The 27,914-nt window shown below is 44.7% G+C and overlaps 1 protein-coding gene across 1 annotated transcript in view; it reads left to right on the top strand.

Annotated features, from left to right (window-relative positions):
- The window catches only part of LHCGR (luteinizing hormone/choriogonadotropin receptor), a gene marked incomplete at both ends in the record, with an annotated part of 46,884 nt that extends 19,243 nt beyond the window's left edge, over positions 1-27,641 (top strand). Inside the window, 9 exons of the mRNA XM_080914025.1 lie at positions 893-967; positions 3,531-3,605; positions 6,093-6,167; positions 6,256-6,333; positions 13,265-13,333; positions 15,451-15,525; positions 17,420-17,605; positions 20,998-21,078; positions 26,498-27,641. Coding sequence (XP_080770151.1) covers positions 893-967; positions 3,531-3,605; positions 6,093-6,167; positions 6,256-6,333; positions 13,265-13,333; positions 15,451-15,525; positions 17,420-17,605; positions 20,998-21,078; positions 26,498-27,641 — 1,858 coding nt within the window. The remainder of the gene's footprint in view (positions 1-892; positions 968-3,530; positions 3,606-6,092; positions 6,168-6,255; positions 6,334-13,264; positions 13,334-15,450; positions 15,526-17,419; positions 17,606-20,997; positions 21,079-26,497) is intronic.
- Positions 27,642-27,914: the final 273 nt, after the last annotated feature.

Here is a 27,914-nt window from a genome sequence, read left to right as displayed (position 1 = left end):
AGTTCTCATGGAGTCTGAAGCCTTCTGTGAGCATTAACTTTAGAAATGCACAAACCCACACTTGTGGACTGGAGACTTTTCTCAGCTGCCAGCAAATGGCAGCTATTGTGGGGATTTTGACATTACCACCATGCTTGGGTTTGATCTATGCCAGAGCCTATTCATTTACTTTTGTTTCTTTCTTAAGAAATAAATTAAACCAGTAGTCCACTTGTCCTCTTATTCATTCAATCTGTAGATATGTACCAGACAATATGAAGCCACTAGGGACTCAGATGAGAACAGAAGAAATTCCTAGTCATGAATTTGTTCACAGACTGAGACACTAGAGGAAAAGTGATTCCACCATCCATTCTATAACTACCTTGAACGAGCCTCAGAAATAGGTTTTGAGAAGTCAAGAGTTAAGTTAGGAAACAGCTAATTCAATTCAAATTAAAGCCTCACTGAAGTGATGCATGTGTGCCTCAGAGATCTCAACTGTAGCCTGGTACCATCGTGTGATTATTATATTGCTTTCCACAGCTGTCAAGCAACAGAACCTGACCAGACATTTTTAAAAGGTCCTATGCACTTCCAACAATGTGTGATTCAGAGTCAGGCAAACAAGAAAACAGACTTTTATATAAGTGGGAGTGACCAAAACTCATATTTCAACTGCACTAGTGTTGTAGAAATCCACTGGTACTCCTAGAGGCAAAGGTTAACCTTTAATGATGTGAGAAAAATGTCTACGTTCCTGTTCCTTCTCAGAGGACACAGAGGACACACACGGACACACACACACACACACACACACACACACACACACACACACACACGGGGGGGGGGATTATTATCACAAGGACATATTCATGTCTCTCATTTGTACTTTTTTTTCCCTCTTCCCTAGTGAAATCTCTCAGAGTGATTCCCTGGAAAGGATAGAAGCTAATGCCTTTGACAACCTCCTCAATTTGTCTGAAATGTAAGCATCAGCTAACAGATAGCTTATTGCTGTACACTATTACCCTGGCTGCTGGGAGCCCACTTGGTATTTGTGTTCAAGCATCCAGTGCTAGGAATCTAAGAGGCAAAGACTGCAACAATTACTAGGTCTGGGCAGGAACTAATCTCTCTCACTGCAGTGGCCTGAAAGTTGCTATGGTGATGACTGCTTCTCCCTAGGAACTGTGTAAACTCTGAAACATCAACAACACAATGCTGGAAATTAAAATTGACATTGTGAAGTCCTACCAAGTAGTTCTTGCCTCATGGGACTTGGGGGAGGGGTATAAAATATTTGGAGTAGGTGAGAAGTTGGAAAGGAGCTTAGGGATCTGGAGTTGGCTCATCAGAGGCTGTTCAGGCCCAGTTATTCTTTCAAGTGAGTGCTTCGTTAATAGTAACCATGAGAAGCCTTGTGTTAAGTCTGTGAAAATTGGGCTTTATTGGTATTATTATTGTGAGTTTTAGTCTTAAAAGTACATGTTTCCAAATGATCATGCACAGACATGCCCAACTCAAAAAGAGATGAGAGATGAATGGCTCGATTCAGCTTCCAGGCAACAAACCTGTATTAACCTCACTTGCCTGATTTCATACAGCAGGTTAGTATCAGAGCTGGACTAGACACTAGGTCACATGACTTACAAACCAGGCTTCTTATGCCACCACAGATGGCTCCCACCATGGCTTCCTGCAAGACCCTCAAATTTCCCTGTAGGCAAGTCAAAAGGAAGTGAAGAGACATACATCAAATACTGGTACTCTCTTGTGCATTGAGTTTCCCCTAGGTTGGTTGTATTATTACTCTCATGGCTGCCCAGCATAGTTAGACAATTACCATTTGTTCAGAGAATGGAATAGAAGCTGGGAGAGTGTGTGGATACTTTAGACACTGGCTGGGCTGAGACTGAATCCAACCTCATCTTTCTTCAAAGCTTTTGTGTTTTCCATTACACCAGAAGGACTCCATCAATGGTCCAGTGAGTAACTATCTAAACAAATTAATTGATAAGCACACAAAGATCTGCTCTATTGCCTGTCTTAGCCTAAGAGCTGCTAGAACACAAAGAAGTTGAAATACAAATATCCATCAGGACATGATAGTATAGCCAGAGAATTGGGGGTAATTCACTAAACAATTAGAGAAAAATCCGAACAATGGATATTTAAATTTCAAAGAAATTGTCTGGATTTACTGTGCATTATACATTGGGTTCATTCTTTGGTAGATGATTGTACAGTCCCAGACCTGAAATTATGCAACATTAACAGGCTTCCCAGATAATGCTGAAGCATCATCAGGACAGCAAGTGATAAACAAAGCAAGACATCAACTGAAAGAAAAAGAAAGCCCTCTCACAGGAATGTTTGTGGGCTTCTAAAGGAGGTCCTAAGTCTTATATGCTAGCCTCATGTAGTCTCTGTGCTTGTCCACAGTGGTATCTTACATAGCTAGGGCAGTGCTTGCTAGGAATAGACACTCAACAAGTGTTGATAGAATGTGTAAGTGTATGAATAAATGTTCCATGGTTAGACCACAAAGATATCTTTACAAGAGAACAGTCCCTACCTCTCGCTTGTCTGACTGATTGTTGCTTGATTCAGTTATTAGAAGAATGACTACCACAAAATAAATCACATCTAAAGACTCTAACCTTATCCATGTTGCAAGTGTCAGCAGTCACTATAGTATTGTAGAATGAAGATTATACTTGGAATCAGAAAGACTAGATCCCTTTCAAGTCCTGTTACTCTTTAACTGAATAATGAGAAAAGTCATTCAACTTTTACCATCAACATTGGCAGAGATTTTAGTGTAAACTAGTCACATTCATTCCCCAAGAACCCACACTATTGATAACATTGTTATAAAGGAAACCAGAAGGGAGAGAAAATAAACCAGTGGAGGGTTGTAAGAGTAATGGGGAAGGGTATCACTACCACCACCACCACCACCACCACCATCATCTAAGAATGGAACACTAGCTCAGGAAAGCTCGGAGGATGCGGATCATACATAGATAATTATCTATAGGATGTGTGTGAGATTTCAGAAATCTGAATCCCAAGGCATCTGTCCTGCGCTACTCTGGATGTGTGTCTATCTGTATAACTTCTCAGTGTGCCTATCAACTCAGTATGAACTGACCTGGTTTGCCTCCAAGGGACTGTATTTATTTGTTCATTCTCCTGGGACTATTCCCTCCTCTCATCCCCAGTGTTCAGGCCCAATATTGGGTAAGCTCTACTTGGCCAGGAGTCCTGGACCTTGGTGTTATCTGGTACGGAGGAGCAAAAGTAGAGATAGGCACAGATAAACTCCCAGCTAAGATGCCTACACCTGTCATTTTGGAAGAGAGGACACAGCTTCTTGGAAATAGCTGGCAGGATCCTCAGGACACCCCAAAATTCCAGGAACTTGTGTTAGGTATTGAAAGTATTTGATGTCGTTGGCAGGGTTTTAGTTAAGAATGCCTGGTGACCAGTGCCATGAATCCCGACATCCACTAAACTACTGCCATTCCCCCTTTCTTTCTTCACAGACTGATCCAGAACACCAAAAACCTGCTATACATTGAACCCGGTGCTTTTACAAACCTCCCTCGGTTAAAATACCTGTGAGAAAATGTTCCTTTATAAACATCTGTGGAGGGAAGATGGGTATCTGTGAAATTGAAAGTGATCAAAACGTTGAAAGACGTTTGGGGGAGTGTTTTTAAGGTTTTGTTTCAACCTTTTTGTTTGTTTGTTTTTTATTAGATACTCTCTGTATTTACATTTGAAATTTTATCCCTTTCCCACCCCACTCTCATCTCCCCTCCCCCTTCATTTGTCTTCACAAAGGTGCATTCACTCCTAATCACCCTCTTCACCCCGTTGCCTTGGCTTCCCCTACCTTGGGAAAACGTGCCCTCCCTGGACCAAAGACCTCTTCTCACATTGATGCCAGACACTGCTATGATATCTTCAGTTTCATATGCACCTGGAGCCATAGGTCTCTCTCCATGTGTGCTCAATAGTTGGTGTTTTAGTCCATGGGAGTTGTAGAGGGTTTGGTTGGTTGATAATTTAACATTTTATTATATGTATATATGTGGGTCTGAGTATAAGTTTGTACATGAATGGAGTGCCCACAATGGACAGCAGAGGATATATAATGCTCTGGAACTTGAGTTACAGGCAGTTGTGAGATGCTGTGTGGGTGCTGGGAACGGAACTCTGGTCACCTGGAAGAGTAGCAAACATTCTTAACTTCTCACCACCGAGCCATCTCTGCAATACCCTTAAGGTTTTTGATCAATAGTCAACATTGTTTTTGCCTGTTTCTCCTTGTTAGTCTTTTGGTTTAAATCTAATCAGTATTTCTTGTTTTTTACTATTCTGGGAGATTTTACACACATATAAGGGGCTCCCCACATTCCTTCTGCCCCACACACCAGAGGATAGCATTTCCACTTTGCAGTGGGTTTCAGAAATGAAAATGGGAATGGGGGATTCACAACACGTTATAAAGGGCCAAGGAGAACGTCTAAGGTCAGTGGTACAAACAAAGCTGGAGGAAGCAATTCCAATTGGGTCTTCCCCACTGCACAGGAGAGTCTCCTCTCTTTCATCTCATTAGTTCATTCATTCATCAAGGGAAAACTTTCTAAGTGGTTCCTGAGGTAGGCACTGTACCAGGTAAACTCAATCTTTATTTTCTGTTTCCCATTAAATCCTACCAAGGTTACTGGCTAGCATGACAAATCAAGTCCCACCATAGTCCAAGAGCAATCGACCCTACCAGCAATGCAAGATTCCTAAAATTTTCTATAGTCTTAGCTGTATTGGCAATGGATCTTCCCACCTAACAAGTCATTCTTACCACACAGAAAAGTTTACACCCTCCTAACAGAGATGCCCTTCTCTCTACTTCATGATAAACTAAGTTTCAGGAGTCCCCACGGAGTACCACTTCCACCACCATCCAAATGAGCAAATAAAATAAAATAAAGCAGAGGAAGGGGCCTGTCTATGATGACTTACACAGTCAGTCTTACTCGGAGGAGTCATGCAGAAGCTGTAGCTAGAGGTGGTATAGTTCTCTCTATGAACAATTGCAAACCCAAGACATATCCCAACCTCCAAAGTACCCTGGGTGCACGAGTATCTACCACTTTCAAAGGCATTAAGGATAACCTTAGACCCAAATTTGACCAGTACAGCCTCTTATTAGCCCATTATCTTTCTTAAATAGCATTGCATCCCAAAATATGGGATTCCCCAACTCGAGTCCACACTACAGTCTCCTGCTAACCCTAGTGTAGACAAGGCAATTGACTCTGAACACCTTTATCCCTGTAGTGTATTCCTTCATATGAATTAATAGTAACAAGGAGATGGGAGAGCCTGGAGAGAAACCCACTGGGTGTCATTGTCATCAGAGGGACAGGCAGCTCCTACCAGTTGTCTGGAGCCCATGTCCACTGGCAGAAGTTCAGACGCCTGCATGTCTCTGAAGGAGTCTCGTTCTTATAATGAGTGTTCTTCAATTTCTCTGTCACACGAGCCACTCTCCTCTTTAGAGATTAAATAAAAGCAAGAGCAGTGAGCGTCTCCAACCACAAAAGGAATGTTCAATGGTTTCAATGGGATACTAGGAAGAACTTTCTGAACCACAAAGTAGCTAAGTTTCTAACACATTAATATTCCTGCACAGTTAGAGTTAAAACCTGCTCCAAAAGAAAAAGGTTCCTTACTGAAACTATCAATAGTATGGGGTACAGTAGTTATCAGGAGGCAACGGACTGCAACTCAAGAGGAAAATACAATGGCTTTAAAGGAAAGATGAGCTGGAAATACAGAGGCAAAAGACATAGAAGCATGATCTCAGCTCTAAACCTCTAAACAAGAAGCCTTATGTGAGCTTCTCCTAGCAATGGAGCCTTTTCAGTTCTGACTGTCTTCATCAGCTAAGCATGTAACTCATAAAGCCAAGTTCAATATTTTAAAGTTTAATGTGAAGCAGTGTCTGTAGAGTGCCGTCCTCCTCGCCTTCATATTTATAACTTGCTGATAATTGCTTATACTCTCTGCCCACATCACCACCCTGCCTTGAATCACAGGAGCATCTGTAACACAGGCATCCGAACCCTTCCAGATGTTACGAAGATCTCCTCCTCTGAATTTAATTTCATTCTGTAAGTATCGGGCTGGTTGCTATGCATAACCATTTCCTATTTGCAGCTACAATTTGGAAAGTAAATATTTCTCATTTCTTTCCCCAAGGGAAATCTGTGATAACTTACACATAACCACCATACCACGGAATGCTTTCCAAGGGATGAATAACGAGTCGGTCACACTGTGAGTACACGCTCTGGGTCCTTGCTCTGCCACACAGCCTGCTGCCTCTCTCACTTCTAGGCTGAGGCCAGTGCCAAGCTCTGTGTTTCAGCACATCCCTTAGTCTCTGATGATTTAACCTAGACTGCCAACTGTGGAGGGAGTTATATGGGACAGCTGCAGGACCATATGCTAACATAACAGCAAGTGGCTGGGTCCTGAGGACGGGCAGCACTGACTTCCTGTGGGTGACGTCCTTCCTGCACAAGGGTAATTCTTTGAGGCTGGCCTTTTATTCAAAGATCAAAATATAAAACTGCCAGCAATTGTGATGTAAACTTAATCAGGAACCAAAAGCTACCCCTCATAGGTTTGGGAATATGGTGGAAATGGAGCCAAATAGGAGTGAGAGGGTGGAAACCCTCAAGACATGTTGGGACGATCTGTGGGGAACTGTGAGCTTCCAGAGAGTTTTCCATAGGACAGGATGCTGCGTGTATACAAAAGAGCTGCATAGTATTGGTTCCCAGAGCTATTACCTGATGTTGGTTGTGATTTTAAGAGGAACAGTAGGGTGTAATTGCCCCTCCTCTGAAGCTAATGGGGACTCCCCGGATCCACTCCTCCCAGAGTGCCCTTGGGCCATTGTGCTGTATGTCCCTCCCTGTTCTTGGCCCTTCATCTCAAAGGGGTGTGACCAGTCATTTGCTGGCACTTGTTCCTAGTTGAATGGGCCCTTGTGTGAGTGAAGGGTCGTGTGGAGCACCCTGCTGGATAAAGGGTATTACACTTGCTGAGGAAAGCCTTATTTTCCCAGCTATAAAGTTCAACTCCTTAATTAGAAAATAATAAAAGCAAGTCTTCTCTTTTCATTATTAGCTGGATTTGTGATTTTGTTCTTGATGGAACCGGTCTGGCCCACCCCCACCCAAATCATTACCAACTGTGAGCTCTTTTAATGAAAACAAAACATTTCACGTGGTACAGGCAAAGCTCTGAGGGGCTAAGGTTAAAACTATGCATTACACATGTATGTTCCTTTACAGCCATTGTGGCTTTTCATTAAGTCTCAAGAGGCCACCTCGACATGACTCAACCCACCCAACCTGCCCCCAGTGAGCAGCTCTTAGCTGTACAACTTTTTAAACATTCTAGATGATGATGGGTTCAGCCAATCACACAAAACAAGCAGCCTTACCCTTCACTTTGGTTAGGAAAAGGTCATGCCAACTGCTTTTCTTAAACACCCTGTAAAATGTGACAAGATTTATGGCTGCGTCAGTACTAAGGCAACTGGGTACGGCACCTCAGTGTTCGTCCTAGCTTCAAATATAGCCAACCAACCTGTGTCAGCCTGGTTGGGCCTGAAAAGCCTGGGTCCTATCTCTATTCAGTGGGATGACTGATGCCTCCTTTCACAGATTTAATCACACCCAAATGGTGACAACACATAGTTATAACAATTGCCACAATTAACCACAGTTAACAGCTAGAACTAACAAACAACCCAGAGCAAGTCAGTTGGTGAGACCATCCCCAACAGTTCACCATATTTTAATTGTCTGAGTTTTGCTAATGCTGTCCTAGTTTGATATTCTGTTGCTGTGATAAAACACTCTGAGCAGAAGTCATTTGGGGAGAGGAAGGGTTTATTTTCCTACACTTGTGGGTCTCAATCGATTATTAAGGAAACTCGTAGCAGGATCGGAAAACATGAAGGAATGCAGTGTGCTGGCTTTTCTCTGGTTCATTCCCAGGTCTGTGCCCCCCACCCCCAGCTTTCTTACATCTTAGGCCTAGGAATGGTGCTGCCAAAGATGGGCTTTGCCCTCTCATATCAATCACCAGTCAAGACAATGCCCCATAAACGTGCCCACAGACAGATCAGATCTAGACGATTCCTTAGTTGAGTGTTTCCTTTCCTGGGTATTCTACTTTGCTTTCTGTGGCTGAGAAACATCATAACTCAGGAATCAAGAAGTTTATTTGATTTATACATCGCAATCTCAGTCAATCTCTGAGGGAAGGCAGGGCAGAAACTCAAATAGAAATAGAGGCAGCAACCATGAAGAGATCGCTTTCTTTTTTTGAGCTTAGAATTTCATTTATGCACTCCCCGTCCATGCCTCCTCTCCTCCCTGGGAGGTCCCTGTGCTTTGCTCTGTTCTGCTCAGCTCTGGATTCCTCAAAGAGCTCAGCCAAGTTGTCTGAATTCATCTGCCTGCATTGCTGTGACTAAATTCAGCCCAAATATTGCCACGGGAGCACTGTGAAGGCCACGTTATAAACCAAGCAGTACATCTTGTCACACGGTCTCAGCACTTGGCCACTGCGTAAGATGTGGACTATCACATGCACTTTCTCTTTGCTCTTCCCAAGTCAACTGTGTTGGGAGTCTGTGAGTTGTGACATTGGCCAAACCTTCCAGCACCTGTTGTTTCTTAAGAATTACAAAGAGAATTACACAGTGATTACTAGTACAGCCCGTCATCTTTCTATACTTACTAAACAACATTTCTATTTTTAAAGGGGCTTCCTCTCCTGTCACCGTTTCTCCTGCACGCTCTCTCTTGTTCTTGCTCTCTGTTTTTAACTATTACTTGGAATGTGGATTTCTCAAAACAGGATCTGCCACATTAGAATCCATTACTGTCGTCTTCCTTTATGAAACCTGCCATCTTCTTTAACGTGCCATATGGTAAAGTCACGTAAGTTGACATGTACTTGTCTGAGGGAGGGGAACAGGCACACAGCTCAAGCCTGCTGAAAGACAGGCAGCTCAGGCAGCAGAGAGCTCAGAGCCTGGGAGACCCCTGAAAACCGAGGACCCTGATTATTCAAATCAGCTTTATAGCAGCAACCATCTGTCCACACAGCCCCTGCCAGGACATGTGCTGAAAAAATGGACTTTGTCCACACGACTTACTCAGCTAAAATAACTTTGGCCACGTAGGAGACAAAGGGTAAGTGTGGGGTCCGTCAGTGTAGGAAGTTCTTCCTGTGCTCCTTGGTTCAATAGGAATACAATAGGGAGGGAAGGAGGAAGCCAGTAAAGAAAAAAGAAAGACCTAAACTGCCAGGCATTGTCTTTCCACAAACATAATCTCTCTCCTTAGAAATCAATCAAAAGCTAGGTGGCCCATGATCCAAGAGAACGTCTAATGTTGTTAATAAAAGCCCAGAAGCATTGTGCGCCACCCCAGAATTTTTCAAAGGGAAGGCAACGTTCAGAACTACAGTGTCGTCAGTAATTAATTTCTAATTTCTTAATTTCTAACTCCCGAATCTTACTTGGAGTGAAAAGATGCCATATCCTTGTTTGATTTGCAATTACTGGTATCTGAACAGAGAACTAGACAACGCCTGCAAGTGTGGGCTGCTGCTGAGACAGAGAAGTGAGGGACCTTTGTCTCATCCCTGTGCCACAGAAGCCCCCCTCCTTCTGTCCTGACACCATGAGGTTTGGGGAAGACAGCATCTGAAGTGACTCCAGATGTTTTCAAAGGCTGGGAAGGTGCCGTGTGAGTCTGACAGCACGAGGCCTCCCACTCATGTCCGAAAATTCTCCAAACCAAGGAAGCTGCTCTTTTCATCAAGGCAAAACAGCGTTCTCCACTGTGTTCTGCTGAACACGGCACACAGAGAACAGAGAGCACTCGCTGCTGAGAGGGAAGCGGAGAGCTACAGTCCAGAAAATCCCAACAATCTCAACCCAAACTATTCAAATGCAAAAATAAGAAAAGCATGACAGTAGCTCCCACAGAGGGGGACTAAGGCCATTGGCAGCGAATATGCTGGAGAAGAAGCCCAGGCCACTGACCTAGTGTGACCTGCAGAATCAGAAAGGCCCCACTGCAATGGAGGGAAGTAACAACTCACTTAAACATGGGCGTTTAGCTCAGAGGAATCCTGTCCAAGTCTTGTGAAGAGAGCCCTTTGTCTCCGCTCCATTCAGGGGCCTGGAGACCCCAGCTTTGGTTGAGTTCCAGAATCTAGTTCTAAGGGATGAACACAAGTTTCCTCATGACCGCTTTAAAAGGATGATACTATTATTACCATCCCTATTTTTGGATGAAGAAATTGAGACATGAAAGGTTAAATAACTTACCCAAAGTAATTCAGCTTTGAGGAAGCAGAGTGGGGTCGGAGCCCAGGCAGCTGGGTTCAGCGACTGCACACTTGGCCCCAAAGCCACACGCACAGCACTGGCTTTATGAAGCCAGGAAGAAGGGACACTATCCTAACATAAGCCCAGAAGCACTGTGCAGCACCCCAGAATTATTCAAAGGGAAGGCAACCTTCAGAAGTGCAGTATCATTGGTAATTAATTTCTGACTCCCGAATCTCACTGGGAACTAAATCAACTGTATCAGCAGTGGAAATCAGGCTGCGGAGGTTGCTCAGCAGTTAAGATTGCTCTCCCAGAAGCCAGGGTTCGTGTCTTAGCACTTACATGGCAGCTCACAACTGTAACTCTAGTTCCAGGGCATCTGATGCCCTCTTCTGGACTCTGTGGGTACCAGGCGCACAACATGGTGAGTTGTACAAACAAACAACCACATATACAAAATAAAATAGTTAAAAAAAAGAGTAATTAAAAGCTAAGATCAAGGTTGCAAACAAAAAGGGTTTCCAGGCAACCACAAAAGCTTTGCTTTGCTAAACCACTGGGAAAGAATGCTTTGTCCTAAGCCATCAAAGGTGTTACTCTACCACTTAGAGGAAATGGTGGACGGACTAGACTCTGGACCACATGGCGCTATAGAAAAGACCCATCATATTTCCATACACCCGAGGGCAGGACTTCCCAGTCGAGTGAAGCAGGGCTGGTTTACACACGCAGTGGGACTGAGTCAGAAGCCACGCCTACAGCACTGGCTCCTGCCAATCAAGCTCATGTGATTCTGTCTAGCTGGATGGTGGCACATTTCTCAGCAATGCTGGTCTAGACTCTGAAAACTTAGAGATTTCAGAGCTACTCAGAGGAGACCAAGTTGTGACTCTTTCGCTGAACAGCAGTGTCTGTAAGAAGCCCCGCCATGACAGGACGTTGACAAAGAGCAGTATTCTAAGTATAACACTTTTTAAAAGGTCTTGTGAGATTCATCTGCCAACAAGGTGAGAAAACTGTATGTAATTACCCAAAATGACAGGTCTGAAAAAGACCTATCCCTTTATGTTTTACACTAGAAAATAATAGGGGGAAACTATTGGAAAATGATTGGAAAATGGCATCCAACAATCTAATATGGGTCACAGGCGTTCCTGTGTACAGCTGTACACAGAAAAGAATCGCTGGAGTTAGGGAGGATTCTCTTTATCATGTATGCCAAAGCTGGTGGCTTTTAGGTCCCCAAAGCATTCAAGGTTCCTAGTTTGGTGGGGGGGGGGGGTTAGTTAACTACAGTATATTTATTGTACAGGTTATGGATTATAACTCAACATCACAATAATGTATACAATATATACCAATCAATCAGATCAGCATGATTACTGGTGTCTGGAGCCATTGAGCTTCTTCTTCCTAGTTCTTCATAAAATGAATAACAGGGGTCTGACTATCGCACACCTCAGGTCTCTGAACTCAATCTAATGAGCAGGACACAGGGATTATTGGTAATTTTTAATTTAGATTTCCTGAGTTTTCACCTCTATTTATTGTTAAAGGTTTGCTGCAGTTGCTGGGAAGAAATAGCACATTCACATGCTACATGCATGCACGTGAAGTAGGAAGGTAGACATCTACGTTGGCCTGAATCAACAGAGACTAGAGAAGCCTTAGGGACATTGGAGCAGGTGTCGGAACCATTTTTCCTTGGGCTCCTTTCTGGCTCTGGTATTTATTTCCCAGCGTGGCTGGGGGTGGGGCCTCTATGTCTCCATCTGAGCAGGTGTGTGTGTGTGTGTGTGTGTGTGTGTGTGTGTGTGTGTGTGTGTGTATGTATGTAAGAGAGAGAGAGAGAGAGAGAGAGAGAGTGAGAGAGAAATGATTGTGAGTGTGTGTGTGTGTGTGTGTGTGTGAGAGAGAGAGAGAGAGAGAGAGAGATGATTGTGAGTGTGTGTGTGTGTGTGTGTGTGTGTGAGAGAGAGAGAGAGAGAGAGAGAGAGATGATTGTGAGTGTGTGTGAGTGTGGATGTGAGTTTATGTGTGAGTGTGTGTGTATGTGTTTATGAATGTATATATGTATGTGTGTGTGCTTCATGTATGAGGGTTGTCTTATAGATACCACACATTTTTTATATAAAATGATAGAATTTAATAACCATTTATAACCTGACTACAGCCAATATTCCCTATGTCTCGCTTGCTGCACTCCATTTCACTTTTTAAAATGCTGGTTTCTCTCAACTACATTGCTTTCTCTACCTGCTAACGGGGCTTAAAGAGCTGTTTGCAGACGTCTAGATTTGGGGGACTATGGAATCAGTTTGGCATCAACAAAACCATGAGCACAGAAACAGAGTGAGCCGGTGACTCAGCGTTGCAGCTTTGCAGCTGATAGAACCCATAGGACCAGGGGTACAGAGCGCCTCTGAGCCAGCCTGACAGCTCAACCTTGACCCCCTTCCCCCTCCAACCTCATCCCCACCCCTGTTCTCACCCTGCTCCCAGGAACCATAAACCCAGCAGCACCAACGCTTGTCTTTCTTCTCATAATGGAAGCAACAGCCATAAGAAGTAAATCAGAACATGGGCGTGTTAGGACCAGTCAATCACCCAGCACCTAGTAAACACTTTAGAAACTGGTGGTGGTGATGGAGGAGCAGTAAGAACAGCTTCACCCCACGCGCCTCCGGAGTCCAGAATGTTGGAGAGACAGCTAGCTGTTGTGAATGCCAGATGCCAGTAGTTATCTTAGCAATAAATGTCACAGGAGGAGAGCGTCTGCTTTCAAAGTGCGTTTCTGTCAGCTCCTTCCCATCCCTAAGCCCTCTCTCCTCCCTCCTTCAGCAAACTGTATGGAAATGGATTTAAAGAAGTACAAAGCCATGCATTCAACGGGACAACACTAATCTCACTGTAAGTATATGCTTATTTCCCTGGCTCATGAATAAAAATGAAGCATTACTCTGGCTACCAGATCACATTCAATCTTCAGCAACTAACTCTGGGCAAAAATAAACTTTCAAGTGGCTAGTCCTCTGAGTTGCACGCATGTTACTAGGCAACTGGCTGGCTGGAAACCCCAGAGAACCCTGATTTCAAAGACGAAGCAGCCTTCTCGAATTGAAGTTGACAGTTTGCTGAAATATTCAACATTCTACTTTGTGCTCTCTCTGCCTCTAAGCTCCCCCTCTCTAGCCGCCTTGCACGGGTTGATGGTGTGTTAGAGACAGAATATTTCAGAAAAAGACTCTTCCCCAGACCCACTGAAGGAAAATGGGGTGATACCATTTACTAGCCTAATCAGCCACAGCTTCCCAGCCCCCACCTCCTGCTGGCAGGAAACCACTTCAGTCCCCCCTCCACACACACACACATACACACCCAGTAACAGTCTTTCATTCAGGACTCATCCTAAGAATGGTTCCCTTCATGGTTCTCAACCTCCTCTCCCCACCCCCACCCCCACCCCCAGGAAGACTGGTAGGTTTGCACATTTATAGGGATTCGTGTGGTCCATAGCAGCATAGGATGAGATTCTGAATGCTCGATTCATGACTAGCAACACCTAAAGGCACCTGAAATGCTAAACTGAAAATAAAGTTAATGAATTACAACAGGAAGGCCTTTAAAAGAAATGAGTTAGTAACCAATGAGGTGGCAGATTTGAAAGAAACTTGCCCCTCCCCCCAAGCAAGCAACACACACACGCACACACACACCACGACACGGGGGCATGTTTTCTCTCACACACCAATTAAATAAATGATGCAACAAAATTTTTAGTAAACTTGTAGGAAGCATGAGCCGCAGCAGTGACCTTGCTTTAAGGGAGGCCTGTAAGAATCACCTCTGCTTGTTAGAGCAGGTTTCTGAGCTGACTTTCTTTGCCTTGGTGGAGCTGAAAAGGGCCAAGAATTTGCATTTTTAAGAAGCTCTCAGAAGACCCTCATACGTCAAGATCTGAGGCTAAGTATCTCAGATCTAAATAATATCCTAATGATTTTTAACGATAGATCTTAAACCAAGGAACCTACTGTGCTGATGCCATGCTGAATAGTTTAGCAGATGAGAGCCAGGGTCTAAGGTTCACTGTCTATTAACTTGTGTCACCTTGAACAAGTTAACCTGCCCAGGCCACAGAGTCCTCATTCGTAAGCAAGGCTGCCAATAGAGAATTATTTATTTTGAGTATTGATCCAGCAAGTGAAAAGGTTGGCTTTATACCCTTAGTACTTAGCACGGTGCATCAGTGAGTACTCATTGGTTAAGTTTATCCCAAGATTCTTGCGAATGAATGAACGAAGATCTGTATACACTCAGCTCAGAGTTGAGATTCTACATGTACTGAAGACGTGGGAGCCACAGAAGAGATGTGCTCGGACAGACTGGCAAATAGAGCTTTTCAGAACCTTGAGAATGTGACCGTCAAAGAAAGAAGGTGTAGATAACACAGGAGGAAATTCAGAGAGTGTTCCTCTGTTAATAGAAAGGACAGAAGTTAGAGGAGCAGGACAAGGACACTGGGATCTTCCCAACAGAGGCAGGGCTAAAGTCCTCTGTGACTTCAGCTGTCTAGACAGGGGCTGTGAGTACCCCTGTTCACACCCACTAAGAATGCACGCCAAAGGAATCAGATTACACTATGAGAAGAACCACTTGATAGTTTGTGGCTTTTGACAAATTCTGAGGCCTCCGGGGTCACAAAAACTCAGAACAAGAAGTTTTTGTTGACTTGCACATGTTGAGAAGCAACTGAATCACTTCTCACAGATCCAACAGGAGAGGCTGCACCTGTTAAATTGTGGCACAAAGAGTTTCACCAAAGAAAGGGAAAGGACAAACACCAAATGCACACACTAGCAATTCCACAGTTTTGTCAAGGACCTCCATCTTTCTTCTAGTTTGTCTACCCCTCTCCTGCCTCTGCTCCACCACGATGTGCACACATCCTAGTTTGGGCATATGTGCGCACAGCTGTGAAGTTTGCTGTGAAGAGCTAGCACAACTAAGGAAACTGTCTTTCCTCACAGGGAGCTAAAGGAAAACATCCACCTGGAGAAGATGCACAGTGGAGCCTTCCAGGGGGCCACAGGGCCCAGCATCCTGTAAGTACAGAGCTGCAGCCTCCTCCCCACAGAGTGTGCCCTAACAACCCTGTTTCCGTGTCACTGCCAACCTGGAACAACATCTATAGCTGAGAAGGACCAAATGTGTCAGGGTTGACCTATCAGCATGAAGCCCTGCCTCTGTCGTAGTCCCACAGGGCTGCAGTTTGGTGCCTCTGAGGGAAGATTGTACTCAACCGTTCTCGTATCTGCTGATCGCCCCTCTGGTTGGGTAGCATTACCTCAGTCTCCAGGTGTTGTTACTATTGTTGTTGAGTGTGTTTGGGTGTCCATCTTCTCTGGTAATTCACTCCCCTGTCCGATTTTATTAGGAGGCAAGCGTCATAGATCATGGTTTAGCATGATGGCCTCATTTGGTCTCAGTAAAGAGCTTAAGATATTCTGAGCTCCTAGCCCCCCCCCCCAAAATTAACATGTCAATTTTGAGAGGCTCTAAGTCAACTAGTAATGCCAAACACAGGGTGTGGCCTCATGTGCTAGTGGAGGGTAGCTCCCTACCTGGAACTCACTCTGAGAATCATTCTGACCTGAACCACCCCTAGCATTTGGATGTCCATGACTGAGATGTTACAGGTGGGTTCTTCCTACCATCGTGTGAGGAGCCTCAAACCTCCATGAGTTGGGTTTCGATGCAAGGGTTCATACAAAGGAAAGCCTCTCTGGCCAAGGCTGAGAGACTCTTGGGATTTTAAGTAAAAGCACAAACATTTAGAAGGCAGTTTAATAATATGACCAGTTAGTAGAATCCCAATTGTAGGTTCCACTCCAAGGCTGATGACTTCCCAGCCATATGAGGCCACTCAGAAACCAAACAACCACCTCCTCCAAGTCTGGGGAAAGTCTACAGCCTGATCTATCAGTTTATACAAAGACTCTAAAGCAGAACAGAGCACTGACTTTCTAAATCAGCAAGTACCAGAAGCAGGAGAGGGCCTAGAGCCCTTGGGACACAGTCTCCTGTCTCCACTGTTCTTCAGGAATGTGGACGCTGCTACACTCGCAGCCATCCTCCTGTCCTTCCCAATGCTATCATTCCCTCCTTATGCCAGGCCCTGAACCTCTCACTGGGGACAGACTGTCAGGAGGTTGTGTTACAAGGAAAGGGTTGGGCACTAACCACTTAAAATATAAGCAGGATTTAAAAACTAAAGCGTCTCCTAAACTCCCTCTTCTTGAGATGCTGTACATTTGGGGTTTCCTTAGAGTTTACTTCGAGTCGAGCAAAACCAAGGGGCTTTGTTTAAAGCCCCGAGCCTTCTGCACAGCTGTGCTAGCTCAGCATGGTGTTTGCTTGCTTTGGATGGACACATCTAACTAGTTATTAGAGCACATGTGCTCTGTTTCCTGGGTAGATGATAGCTAACGCTACATGATGCTCTTAATAGGGTGGTCTGTCTGTACTTTATGAAAACGTCCCCTGCAGACACAGATGCATCAAAGCCCTGAATATTTCCTCCCTGGGCCGGAGCACAAAAGCTGATGTCACCAATGTGGCCACTGTGTTAGAAAGCAAGCTGTTGAGTTTTATAAAATAGGGAAAGGGTGGGAGAAGGGAAGGAGTAGAGGGTAGGCATAAGGAAGGAAAGGGAAAGGGAAGGAGTCAGAGATACAGAGAAATCGGGAGACTGTAGAGAAAAATTCTAGTGGCCATGTGGAAGGTACTCAGAGCCACAAGCAACCTTGGAAAGGATAATGGGTGCCTGAAAGATGGAAATCCCAGAACAGTTCTCTGGAATTCAGATCATGATGATAGTGACGATGAATTATAGAAAAAACAAAATGGAGGAAAGATTCCTCGGACCCTAGGGGAGGACTTTGGAGTAAAATGTGTAAAATCAGTCAATAAAGGGCCTTTCTCCCATTTGCGGTTCAGGGATATTTCTTCCACCAAATTGCAAGCCCTGCCGAGCCATGGGCTGGAGTCCATTCAGACACTCCTCGCCCTGTCATCCTACTCACTGAAGACATTGCCCTCCAGAGAAAAATTCACCAACCTCCTTGTTGCCACACTGACCTACCCCAGCCACTGCTGTGCTTTCAGGAATTTGCCGAAGAGAGAGTAAGTGAGCAGGAGAGGGGACCGAGGGGACCATACTGCTGCAGAGAAGCTCGGGTCTAGATCTAGTCCCGTGGTCCACAGTGCCGTCCTTTGCCGGCTGGCTGCTTTCCCACACAACTCTGCAGTTGCGGAGTTGCTTTCAGATAGACAAAACCAAAATGAGCTGTTCCTCATCCTGGCATCTCCATGTGCTGGGCCCTGCGCCTCACAAATGTGCCAAATGCACCTCTGTAGCTCTTTTGCAAAACCTGGTGTCAAAGACCCAGCCCATTCTCTCAACAGAAAACATTTTACCCAGTTAATCTTGAATTTAAAATTTTCAGAGTACTACGTGGTTTGGTTTTGGGATTGGGTTGGGTTGGGCTGGGCTGGGCTGGGTTGGGTTGGGTTGGGTTGGGCTGGGCTGGGCTGGGTTGGGTTGGGTTGGGTTGGGTTGGGCTGGGCTGGGCTGGGCTGGGCTGGGTTGGGTTGGGTTGGGTTGGGCTGGGCTGGGCTGGGCTGGGCTGGGTTGGATTGGGTTGGGTTGGGCTGGGCTGGGCTGGGTTGGGTTGGGTTGGGTTGGGCTGGGCTGGGCTGGGTTGGGTTGGTTTGGGTTGGGCTGGGCTGGGCTGGGTTGGGTTGGGTTGGGTTGGGTTGGGTTGGTTATAAACTATTTGTCTTCCATGGAAAGCAACTTGCATTTCCGAAGAGAAACCTATCTACTACAGATGGGTTAGTGGGCAGTAGGAAAAGGACAGGAGCGCCTAGCGCTCTGCCTGCAGCAGAGGGTATCTGACGCACTTCCCTGCTCTCCAGGCTGCGTGGGGTGGATGGAGGTGAGGCGGAAGTTAAGGGCGAGAATTTCATTCCTTCAGCATTGTTTCTCCGAGTTTTCTAGCTGAGAGGCACCATTCTGCATCCGAACCCAGCACTGTATGAATAAAAAATAAATAAATAAAACAGCTAGTGTTGCAAAAGTGTGGTGCAGTCACGTGACACTTCCTGCACTCCCACCGCTGTCTCAGGCTTGTTTGTTTTCGCTGCAGCCTTAATGTTGTTCTCATTGCTCAATACACTGCTCCCAGTGGGGAAATGCAATGCTCTGAAGAGTCATTACTGCAGGCTGCAGAGATGTACTCAATCAATTCATTAGATAAGGCACTGTGGAGGACACCAGGCTGCCTCTGCCTCTGTTTGGAATTAACCTATTTATAGCTGATCAACTAGGCTGTAGTGTGTGTGTGTGTGTGTGTGTGTGTGTGTGTGTGTGTGTGTGTGTGTGTGTGTGTGTGTGTGTGTGCTCGCACACACACGCTCTCTCGTGCACGTGTACACACGCACCTGAATAGACTCGGTTCTGGTTTAAAACTCTACCCACACCCCTGCCTCTTTTTTGAGGGAGTAGAGAGATGGGATCTCACTACATAGCTCTGGCTGTCCTGGAACTCACTTTGCAGACCAGACTGGCTTTGAATCAGAGATATGCTTGGCTCTGCCTCCAGAGTACTGGGATTAAAGTCCTTGTCCACCAAATCCAGCTCAAGTTCTCCACCATTAGCTGAGCTTCAGATGACTTGGCTTGAGCACTGGCTCTGTTCTAGTGTAGCAGGTTTGAAAACAGAAGAGATGGGCTGTCATCTCAGCCACCCCAGAGTGGACAGGCATCATAAAGGAGTGCCAAGGTCTCTGTCAGTGGATTTTATGGCAGAACAAAGAGAGGGACAAAATGATTTAGGCTCTAGAGGGGTGTCTATGGCTCCTGGGAGTCTTCTTAGGGTCGATGACTTTGACTGCACTTTGAACAGAAGGCTTGGGGAAAACCATGCCAAGATGGAATGGCTCGTGTGAAGGCATAGGGCAAGAGGCACTAGATGGATGTTATTGGGAAGCAAGCACAGGAAGACTGGGTAGATGACCAGCAAGATGATTCGGAAGAAGCCGCCCTTGGCTTTGGTGGGCCAAGGTAGGCTCTGAGTACCAGTACCTTGCAGGGGAAGAGCTGCAAAGACTTTAATGTGATATTATGCAAATTTTCTTTTATAAAACCTCAGTAGGGCAGCAGAATGAAGGGTAGACTGAAGGTGGCAAAGCTGGTAAAAGATAGACAGATATGGTAGTTTAGGGTAAGGCTGATTCTGGTCACCTACTTACATTTCTTGGTGAAGAGATCACACTCCTCCTGAAATCACAGACATGTATTTACTTCAAAGCCTTTTGTTCTAGAAGGTAAATGGTAGGTGGAAACGGGGCCATGGACTTTGACTGTCCGAGCTAGATGTGAATGCCATTACACACATTGTCCCGAGTGAGCTTGGCAGTGTCTACTCAGCCACGGGTACTTCTGTGACTATAAAGCCCAACAAAGCCTTAGAGGCCAGTGAGGATGAAGAGTTGAAGCTGAGTCTGTGGGATCTGGGTGTAAACTGAGGCACCCTATAGATAATATGCTCAGCTGCCTGGGCACAGATCGCTAAGACATTCTTGGTAACTGTGGAGACAAGAATGGGTATCATCCAGTGTTATCATCTGGAGGCCAAGTCCCTGTTAACTGTGGATTTGCCTGCACACAGTATCTCCGTCAAACACTGAGCCAGAACTGTTCAGTTCACGTTTACAAACGTAGTAGTACCTAGAATAACAAGAGGACTAGTCTGAAAGACTGTGTGGTCAAATCCCCATCTTTCTGCATCTGAGAACAACCATTACTACAAGGCCCTGTCCCCCTGAGCTGGATGGTACAGAGCAGAGCAACGTCCACTTTGGGCTGCCTCATCTCTCCATCCTCCTCAAGGAAGGCTGAGGTACTCCCAGCAGGTCTCTGACTCTCACGCCTCATCCCTGAGCCTCCTCTAGGCTTGGTTGCCATGCAGCAGTCTTCTAGCTCCTTGTCACATCCCTTTTCCAAGCCAGACTTCCCAGAGGGGCAGACAGAAGAGAAGGGGACATCAGTGTTGGGTTTCACACAAAGGCCGAAGGCACACAGCAGCAGCACACCCAGCCCCACAGAGCCCTGTCAGAAAGACTCCAGTTACAAGTACTTAGTCAAGGCCGACAGGAGGGAGGAAAGTTGGTGAGGGGCAAACTTAAGTACACCACAAAAGGAGCTTTTAATAAGCATTGAAAAACTCATGATTCAATACAACAAATTTACATGGCTTCCCCTTCACTCTTCCAAACCCACACAAACACTTAGCATTCTGAGCATTTTCTCTGAGCTGGAGACACTAAGAACAATGCAGAAGGGTATACACTCTCTCCTCAGGAAGCATTTCAGTCAGGACAATGGCGCCGAACTCACAGGGGTAGAGTGACTAAAGAATGTGGATGAGTAATGCAGAAACAGGCGCGATCAGGTTAAGGGATCAAAAAGCTCAATGCCTTGTTTTTCTCTTTTTCTACCTCTTCTCTTTCAGATGGAATTTTTCATTTTCCCTTTTTGAAAACTTCTCCAAACAATGCGAGAGCACAGTTAGAAGAGCCAATAACGAGACGCTGTAAGTACTCACAGGCGGACGTACGGCTTGTTCTGTGGGCGCCGTAGTGTTATTTGCTGCGACGATTTTCTTTTGATAAAAGTCTTGGTGAGAGGATGTTTGCAAGGTGCTTTCCTAGTTTTCAATGGAAAGATTCTTCCTTTGCAAGTGCCAGCCGTTTAAAAGCAAAGCGACGAGAAATGAAGAAAAGCCTAAGATTATTAGGAAGTTGTTACTGTGAACGTTAATATCATAAAATGGCAGTTTTGTTTTCCAGGCACTTGGGTGTCACTGAGGACTATTCTAAATGATGGCTTCATCTGAAGTAACTGCCACTAGCCATACTCCACAAAGACAAACTGACTGCAGACATGGCTTCTAAAGGCAACTACTTCCTGTCGAAGACCATGCGCTGGAGCATGGTCTCTCATGTGTGTCTTCCAGCATGAGCACACGCACGTGATTGTATGGCAGGGCAGAGGTCACCTTGGATGCCCTTTTTCAGGAACCATGTACTTTGTGCTTTTGAGACAGAGTCTCTCTCTGAGACCCGGAACTCACCACTTAGGTTAAGCTGAGGGGTCCTCAGCTCCACTTTCCCTGTACGGGGGTCGTCGGTGTGCACAGCAAGCACTTCCCCCAAAACGCAGCTTCTTCACATTAGTCCTAATGTCATCACCACCATACACTAGATGGCAGCTACCTGTCCGTTCTTCTGACTGACGCCTAACATTTTCTTGCTTTAAAGGCTGCCTGCCCTGGCATTTCCCTTACCTTCAATTGTAAAAGAGCATGCCTCAGAAGACAGCCCTTGTGTCCCGAAGACACACTTATGATTATTCTTCCTATGTTCCCTAAAGGACTACAAAACCAGATGTCCCTCTCAGATACTCTGCAAATCTATATTTTCTCTTCTCCTCCCAATCTCAGAGTCTTATGGAGACAATGTGAGGTTTGATGAAAAGACCTTGGACCAGGAAATAGCTAAAAGTTGGATGCGACCCTTGGCAGTAATATTCTTGCAGCTGGACGTGTACCTTCTGGAGACAGTAGTTCTAGATGGTGCTCAGGCTTTCTGAGACACCCTTTCCTCTCAATAGGAAGCAATAGAAATGAGAATTGACTTTAAGAAGCAGACTGAAGGGCATCATCAAGCAGTACCTAGGATGGGTGTCTGGGTGTTCACCTCTCCCCTCCCTTCCTTTCCTTTGAGTCATCACTATCTACCCTGTACTATTTCTTTCCCCGTGCATCCCTCTTTGTGTCTCTCCATCTCTTTCCACATGATTCCTTTGCCACGTGACTTTCCACTCAGAAAACCACTTCTATGTACAGTTAGTTGTGGAGCCAAGGGGTGGTTATAAGAAGAGACTTTAACCCACCCTCAGTAACCATCATTAGCCCAGTCCGAGCCTTTCCAAATGAACATTCCTTTGAGCTCACTATGCTAGGAGGTGTCAAGTCTAGCTCACATGCTTCAAACTATGTGAAATTAATAGATAATCTAAGTTACACTGCTCCTGGTGGCATTTCTGTTTTTGAAATATAGGTATTTGCATAGCTTAGGTTGGCCTCAAACTCACTATACAGTCAAAAATCACCTTGAAACTCTGATCCTCCTGTGTCTGGTCCCTGAAATCTTAGAGGCTGGACATGTGCTCTCACATCTACTTTATTCGGTGTTGTATCCTGAGTCCTTGCACACTATCTGAGCACTCTACCAACTGAGCTATGTCACCAGCCCCTGAAAGCACTTTTCTGATAACTGCAAAGTCTCACCAGATAGCCATTCTCCGGGCATCCTAAGTTTTGCCATTGTAGCTGACCCCCACTGTCCTCCTAAGATCCTCCCAGCGCAGGTCTTCTCTCTCAGCTGTCACTGGAGCAGTGGTGTGACTGCTTCTGCCTCCTAAGCCAATACTCCCAAGTCTCTGCATCCACTTACAGACCCTAACAGAGCCACCAGAACCTGCCGTTGTCCGTAGGCATGCTACTGCCCTTTCGAGCCAGCCCAGGAGAAAATCTGCCACGCATAGGCCTGGCAAGGCAAAAAGACCAAGGAGGGATGGAGGAAGGATTATGTTGGACCCCTTACTTATTTTCATTAAGAAATCTTAAATTAGTGCCTCAAACAGGTGAGATAATTTAATGAGGCAAAGAGAATAAAAGAAATCAAGGTCATAATGGTTGGAATATTTTTATCCAGTTTTGGGTACTATTTTGTATGAAGCATCTATAGAACCTGCTTGAAGTGCAGATTTGTTGGCTCTGTGTTTCCAGATTTTGATCTGCATTTTTAACACACACCCTGGTGGTTCACATAGACATTGATCCACCAACCACACTTTGGAAACCACTGACTGAATAATGATAAAGAACCCTGGGCTGGGGGTGTGAAGGTGAAAACCTGACACTGCTCCCATGAGGGACCGTGGCATATATCTACCTTCTTTAATCTTAGTTCCCTTTCTAACCGTACAAGGGGCTCAATCAGATGATCTACAACAATATGAAGAAGGGTTCATTTCCTTATTCATTCTTTATAACCACTATCTCCTGGAAAATGAACAGTATGACATATTATTAATGCAAATAATAAAACTAATAAGTGCATCATTTAAAGTTGTTTAATAGCAGAACAGGTCGAGTTTCTCTGCCATCATCTGTGTGGACTCAGCTCTTCTCCACATCTGAATCCTGCTCCAGGATTTTCACATTGTTCTCCCTCTAGTACCGAAGACCTCAGATGTTTTCTCTCATCAATTCAGAGAATAGGTACAACTTCCAAGTATAGAATAGAGAAGGTTTTGAAAATAGGGAAAGATACTTTTAAAAATACATTTAATTAACTCTTTGAGAATTTCATTTCTCTCTCTCTCTCTCTCTCTCTCTCTCTCTCTCTCTCACACACACACACACACACACACACACACACACACCAAAACCATCCTACTTTCACCTCCCATCTCCCTACCCCTCCTAATTTCATGTCTTCTTTTATTTTTAAATAATTCACTGAGTTCAACATATCCTGCCCACAAACTAGTAAGTGTAGGGCTACCCATTGGAAGTATGATTGGCCTACCAGAAGCCGTACTCTTAAAGAAAGCAGACTTTCCCTTCCCAAGAAGCCTCTGTCAGTAGATCACCAGGAGTCTGGGCTTGTGAACCTCTTCCCACTTCATACTGGAATGTTGGCTGGCTTGACCTTGTGCAGGTCTTAAGCAGAGACGGCAGCTGCTGTGAGTTCATGAGCGCAGCAGCCAACCTAGTCCTGGGAAGGGTGGATAGACTAACTTTTTGAGGCTAAGCCTGCCACTAACAAACTTATTTTCTGACTTTTGACCAGTTGTAAATTTCCACATTAATTGTCATTCGGTGCACAAAGCAATTTCTTTGATGAAGATTGAGAGCTGCACTGATCTACAGGCATACAAGTTTAATTTAAGGGGTTGTTTGATACTGTGTCCACTTAGAAATATAATAGTAGTAGTTCAGTCCTATAGCACCACAATCATATGTTCTAAATGCATTTATGGTACCAGGCATGCATTTCATTGTAAAGTGTATCTAAATTCAATCAGAAGTTGGTTACCCCTGTAATAGTTGAACCACTGTTGCATCTGTGGGTATATCTTTCCACACCAGTCATTATTGTAGTTCACAGGGTTCACAGATGAGTAATCATTTCCCCATCAGCCTACAAAGCACCTTCTGGTACTATGAAAGCTGACCAGTATTAAGGAAGCTACCCTTATCATTCCTGGAAGAGAAAGATACTTTTAATGAAAGAAACTCTATGGTGAAATACATACTTGCAATGGCCTTTCCAGGAAATCATCCCATTTATCCAGCTTCCCAAATTATCAGATTATGGACAAAGCTAAAGCTCACTAAGCCCATATCCATCATCATAAATGCCTTCCAGATCCAGCTGCCCTATAGTCTGGATTTACTCACTGCGCAAAGGCTTATTGAATGGAACCAAACTCTGCTAGGTGCCGTGACTTCATAAATATCTTGCTCTTGGTGGAATTCTTGTCTTGCAAACATGAATACTTGAGTTTGATTTCTAGGACCCATGCTTAAAAAAACAAGAAGAAAAGAAAAGCAGCCAGATGTGGTCAATAATCTTGTAGTTCCAGTGATAGACAGCCAGAGACAGGCCAGCCAGCCTAGCCTACTTTGTAACCTCCAGGCAAAAGAAAGATCCCATCTCAAGTAACAAAGGTTGAAAGTTGCCTGAGGAATGACATGTATGTTTCTCCTCTGTCCTGTATGCAGACAGACAACAGACATACAGATGTCACACACACTAAAATTAAGAGTCAGCCAAACATGAGAATTCTTATCTATAATATAACACTTGGGGGATAGGATCAAGAGCTTAAGGCCAGTCTTGGCTGTGGAGGAAGTTTAAGGCCAGCCTGAGTTACATGGGATCCTGACTCAAAACTAAGATAATATTAAACAAGATGAACATACACATTGGTAAAATTGTTATGATTACCAAGGAAAACTCTAGCAGAGAAGAAGGATAATAAAGTTCCTGGTAAGTAGGAGAAAGAATAGCCTCCTGGAGGAACATGTCTTTCAGGATGAGAGAAAATTTACTAAAGAGATTGAGAGAGAGAAATTTCCAGAAGTAGGCAGAACCTTGAAAAAATGTGAATTTTATTATATAGGCATGGAGAAGGGTTGAGTTGGATAAGTGGAATTCAGAATTCTGTTTTGAAAAATATTTACAGGAGGTTGGAATGGGAGAGAACTAAAATCAGATAAAGGCTGTCAAGAAAAACATCAATAGATGTGCCCCTCAGAAACAATAGACTCAGGCCCAGGAACAGACTCGCACCCTAAGGGGTGCTGGAGTTCATCCTTTTGTCTGCTGTCCCTCCTCTTCCCCCTCCACTCCTGCACTCCCAGCATCTGCTACTGCTCCCTGGTTCCCCCTTGGAGCAGCGGATTAGCCAGGGACCTCAGTGCAAATGAGTCCCCACTAGATGATGACACCTAATGCTGCAAACCGTCCATTCCCACTGTGTGCTACTACAAACAGCTTGGTAGCAATTTGGTTAGCAATTAAATGAGATAGATAGCTAAGAAAATGCCAAGAAAGTATTTTTTTTTATTTAGCGTGTATATATTATGTCTCTAAACTTGTTTTTCAAGGAAAATCATTCCTCATGAACAGCTTCATTAAGACTCTGCATCAGTGTGTTAAGTAGATATATTTTATAGTGTCTAGATAGCTTTCCATCTTCTTTTGAAAGAATTCCATCAAATGAGATAATTTAACAAATAGATGTAAGGCTAAGGCTTTGCTTTCTTTTGTTTCTTAGGCTTTAAAAGATTAAAACTAGGGATTCTTGGAGTCCTTTCAATGCTCAGAATCATGGGAACCTCGTACTCTTCCCTCAAGCCAATGTTTCTCTTGCAGTTATTCCGCCATCTTTGAGGAGAGTGAACTCAATGGCTGGGATTATGATTATGGCTTTTGTTCACCCAAGACACTCCAGTGTGCTCCAGAACCAGACGCTTTCAATCCCTGCGAGGATATTATGGGCTATGCCTTCCTCAGGGTCATGATTTGGCTGATTAACATCCTAGCCATCGTTGGCAACTTGACTGTCCTGTTTGTTCTCCTGACCAGTCGTTACAAACTGACGGTGCCCCGCTTCCTCATGTGTAACCTCTCCTTTGCAGACTTCTGCATGGGGATCTACCTGCTGCTCATTGCCTCAGTGGACTCCCAAACAAAAGGCCAGTACTACAACCACGCCATAGACTGGCAGACGGGGAGTGGCTGCAGTGCAGCTGGCTTCTTTAGTGTGTTCGCCAGTGAGCTGTCTGTCTACACCCTTACGGTCATCACCCTGGAAAGATGGCACACCATCACCTCCGCTGTTCAGCTAGACCAAAAGCTCAGACTGAGACACGCCATCCCAATTATGCTCGGAGGGTGGCTCTTTTCCACTCTGATCGCCACGCTGCCCCTTGTGGGGATCAGCAATTACATGAAGGTCAGCATCTGCCTGCCCATGGATGTGGAATCCACTCTGTCTCAAGTCTACATACTCACCATCTTGATGCTCAATGTGGTGGCCTTCGTTGTCATCTGTGCGTGCTACATTAGGATCTACTCTGCCGTTCAAAATCCAGAGCTGACAGCTCCTAACAAGGATACAAAAATTGCGAAGAAGATGGCCATCCTCATCTTCACAGACTTCATGTGCATGGCACCCATCTCCTTCTTTGCCATCTCAGCTGCCTTCAAAGTGCCCCTGATCACTGTCACCAACTCGAAAGTTTTACTGGTCCTTTTTTATCCTGTCAATTCTTGTGCCAATCCGTTTCTGTATGCAATTTTCACGAAAGCATTTCAGAGAGATTTCTTTCTGCTGCTGAGCAGATTTGGCTGCTGCAAACATCGGGCTGAACTTTACAGAAGGAAGGAACTTTCTGCATATACTTCCAATGGCAAAAATGGCTTCCCAGGGTCAAGTAAGCCTTCCCAGACTGCCCTGAAGTTGTCCACAGTACACTGTCAACAACCCACACCACCAAGAGTGTTAATTCAGTAGCATTACCAAATTGTACTTAAGTCTGGGGAAAAAAAGGTTTGCCCAAATTAGTCACTTTAATATAATGTGCTTTAAACAAACATATATCTTTAGGCACTTTAGGAGAATTGTCTCTGCTTCTGAGGGTGGCCCATGACACTTGATGACATAAATTTCAGAAGGGTTTAGAAATTTGTATAGTTTTGACAGAATAATTTTGTTTGTTGAATCCAATATTAAGAAAATCTGAGTTGTCGTTTTCCATGTGTCTGATCTTTTTCATTTCAATCTTAT

This window comes from Micromys minutus (genome assembly GCF_963924665.1).
Source record: "Micromys minutus genome assembly, chromosome: 3".
Lineage (NCBI taxonomy): Eukaryota > Metazoa > Chordata > Mammalia > Rodentia > Muridae > Micromys > Micromys minutus.
This window is presented reverse-complemented; position numbering and strand designations above follow the sequence as displayed.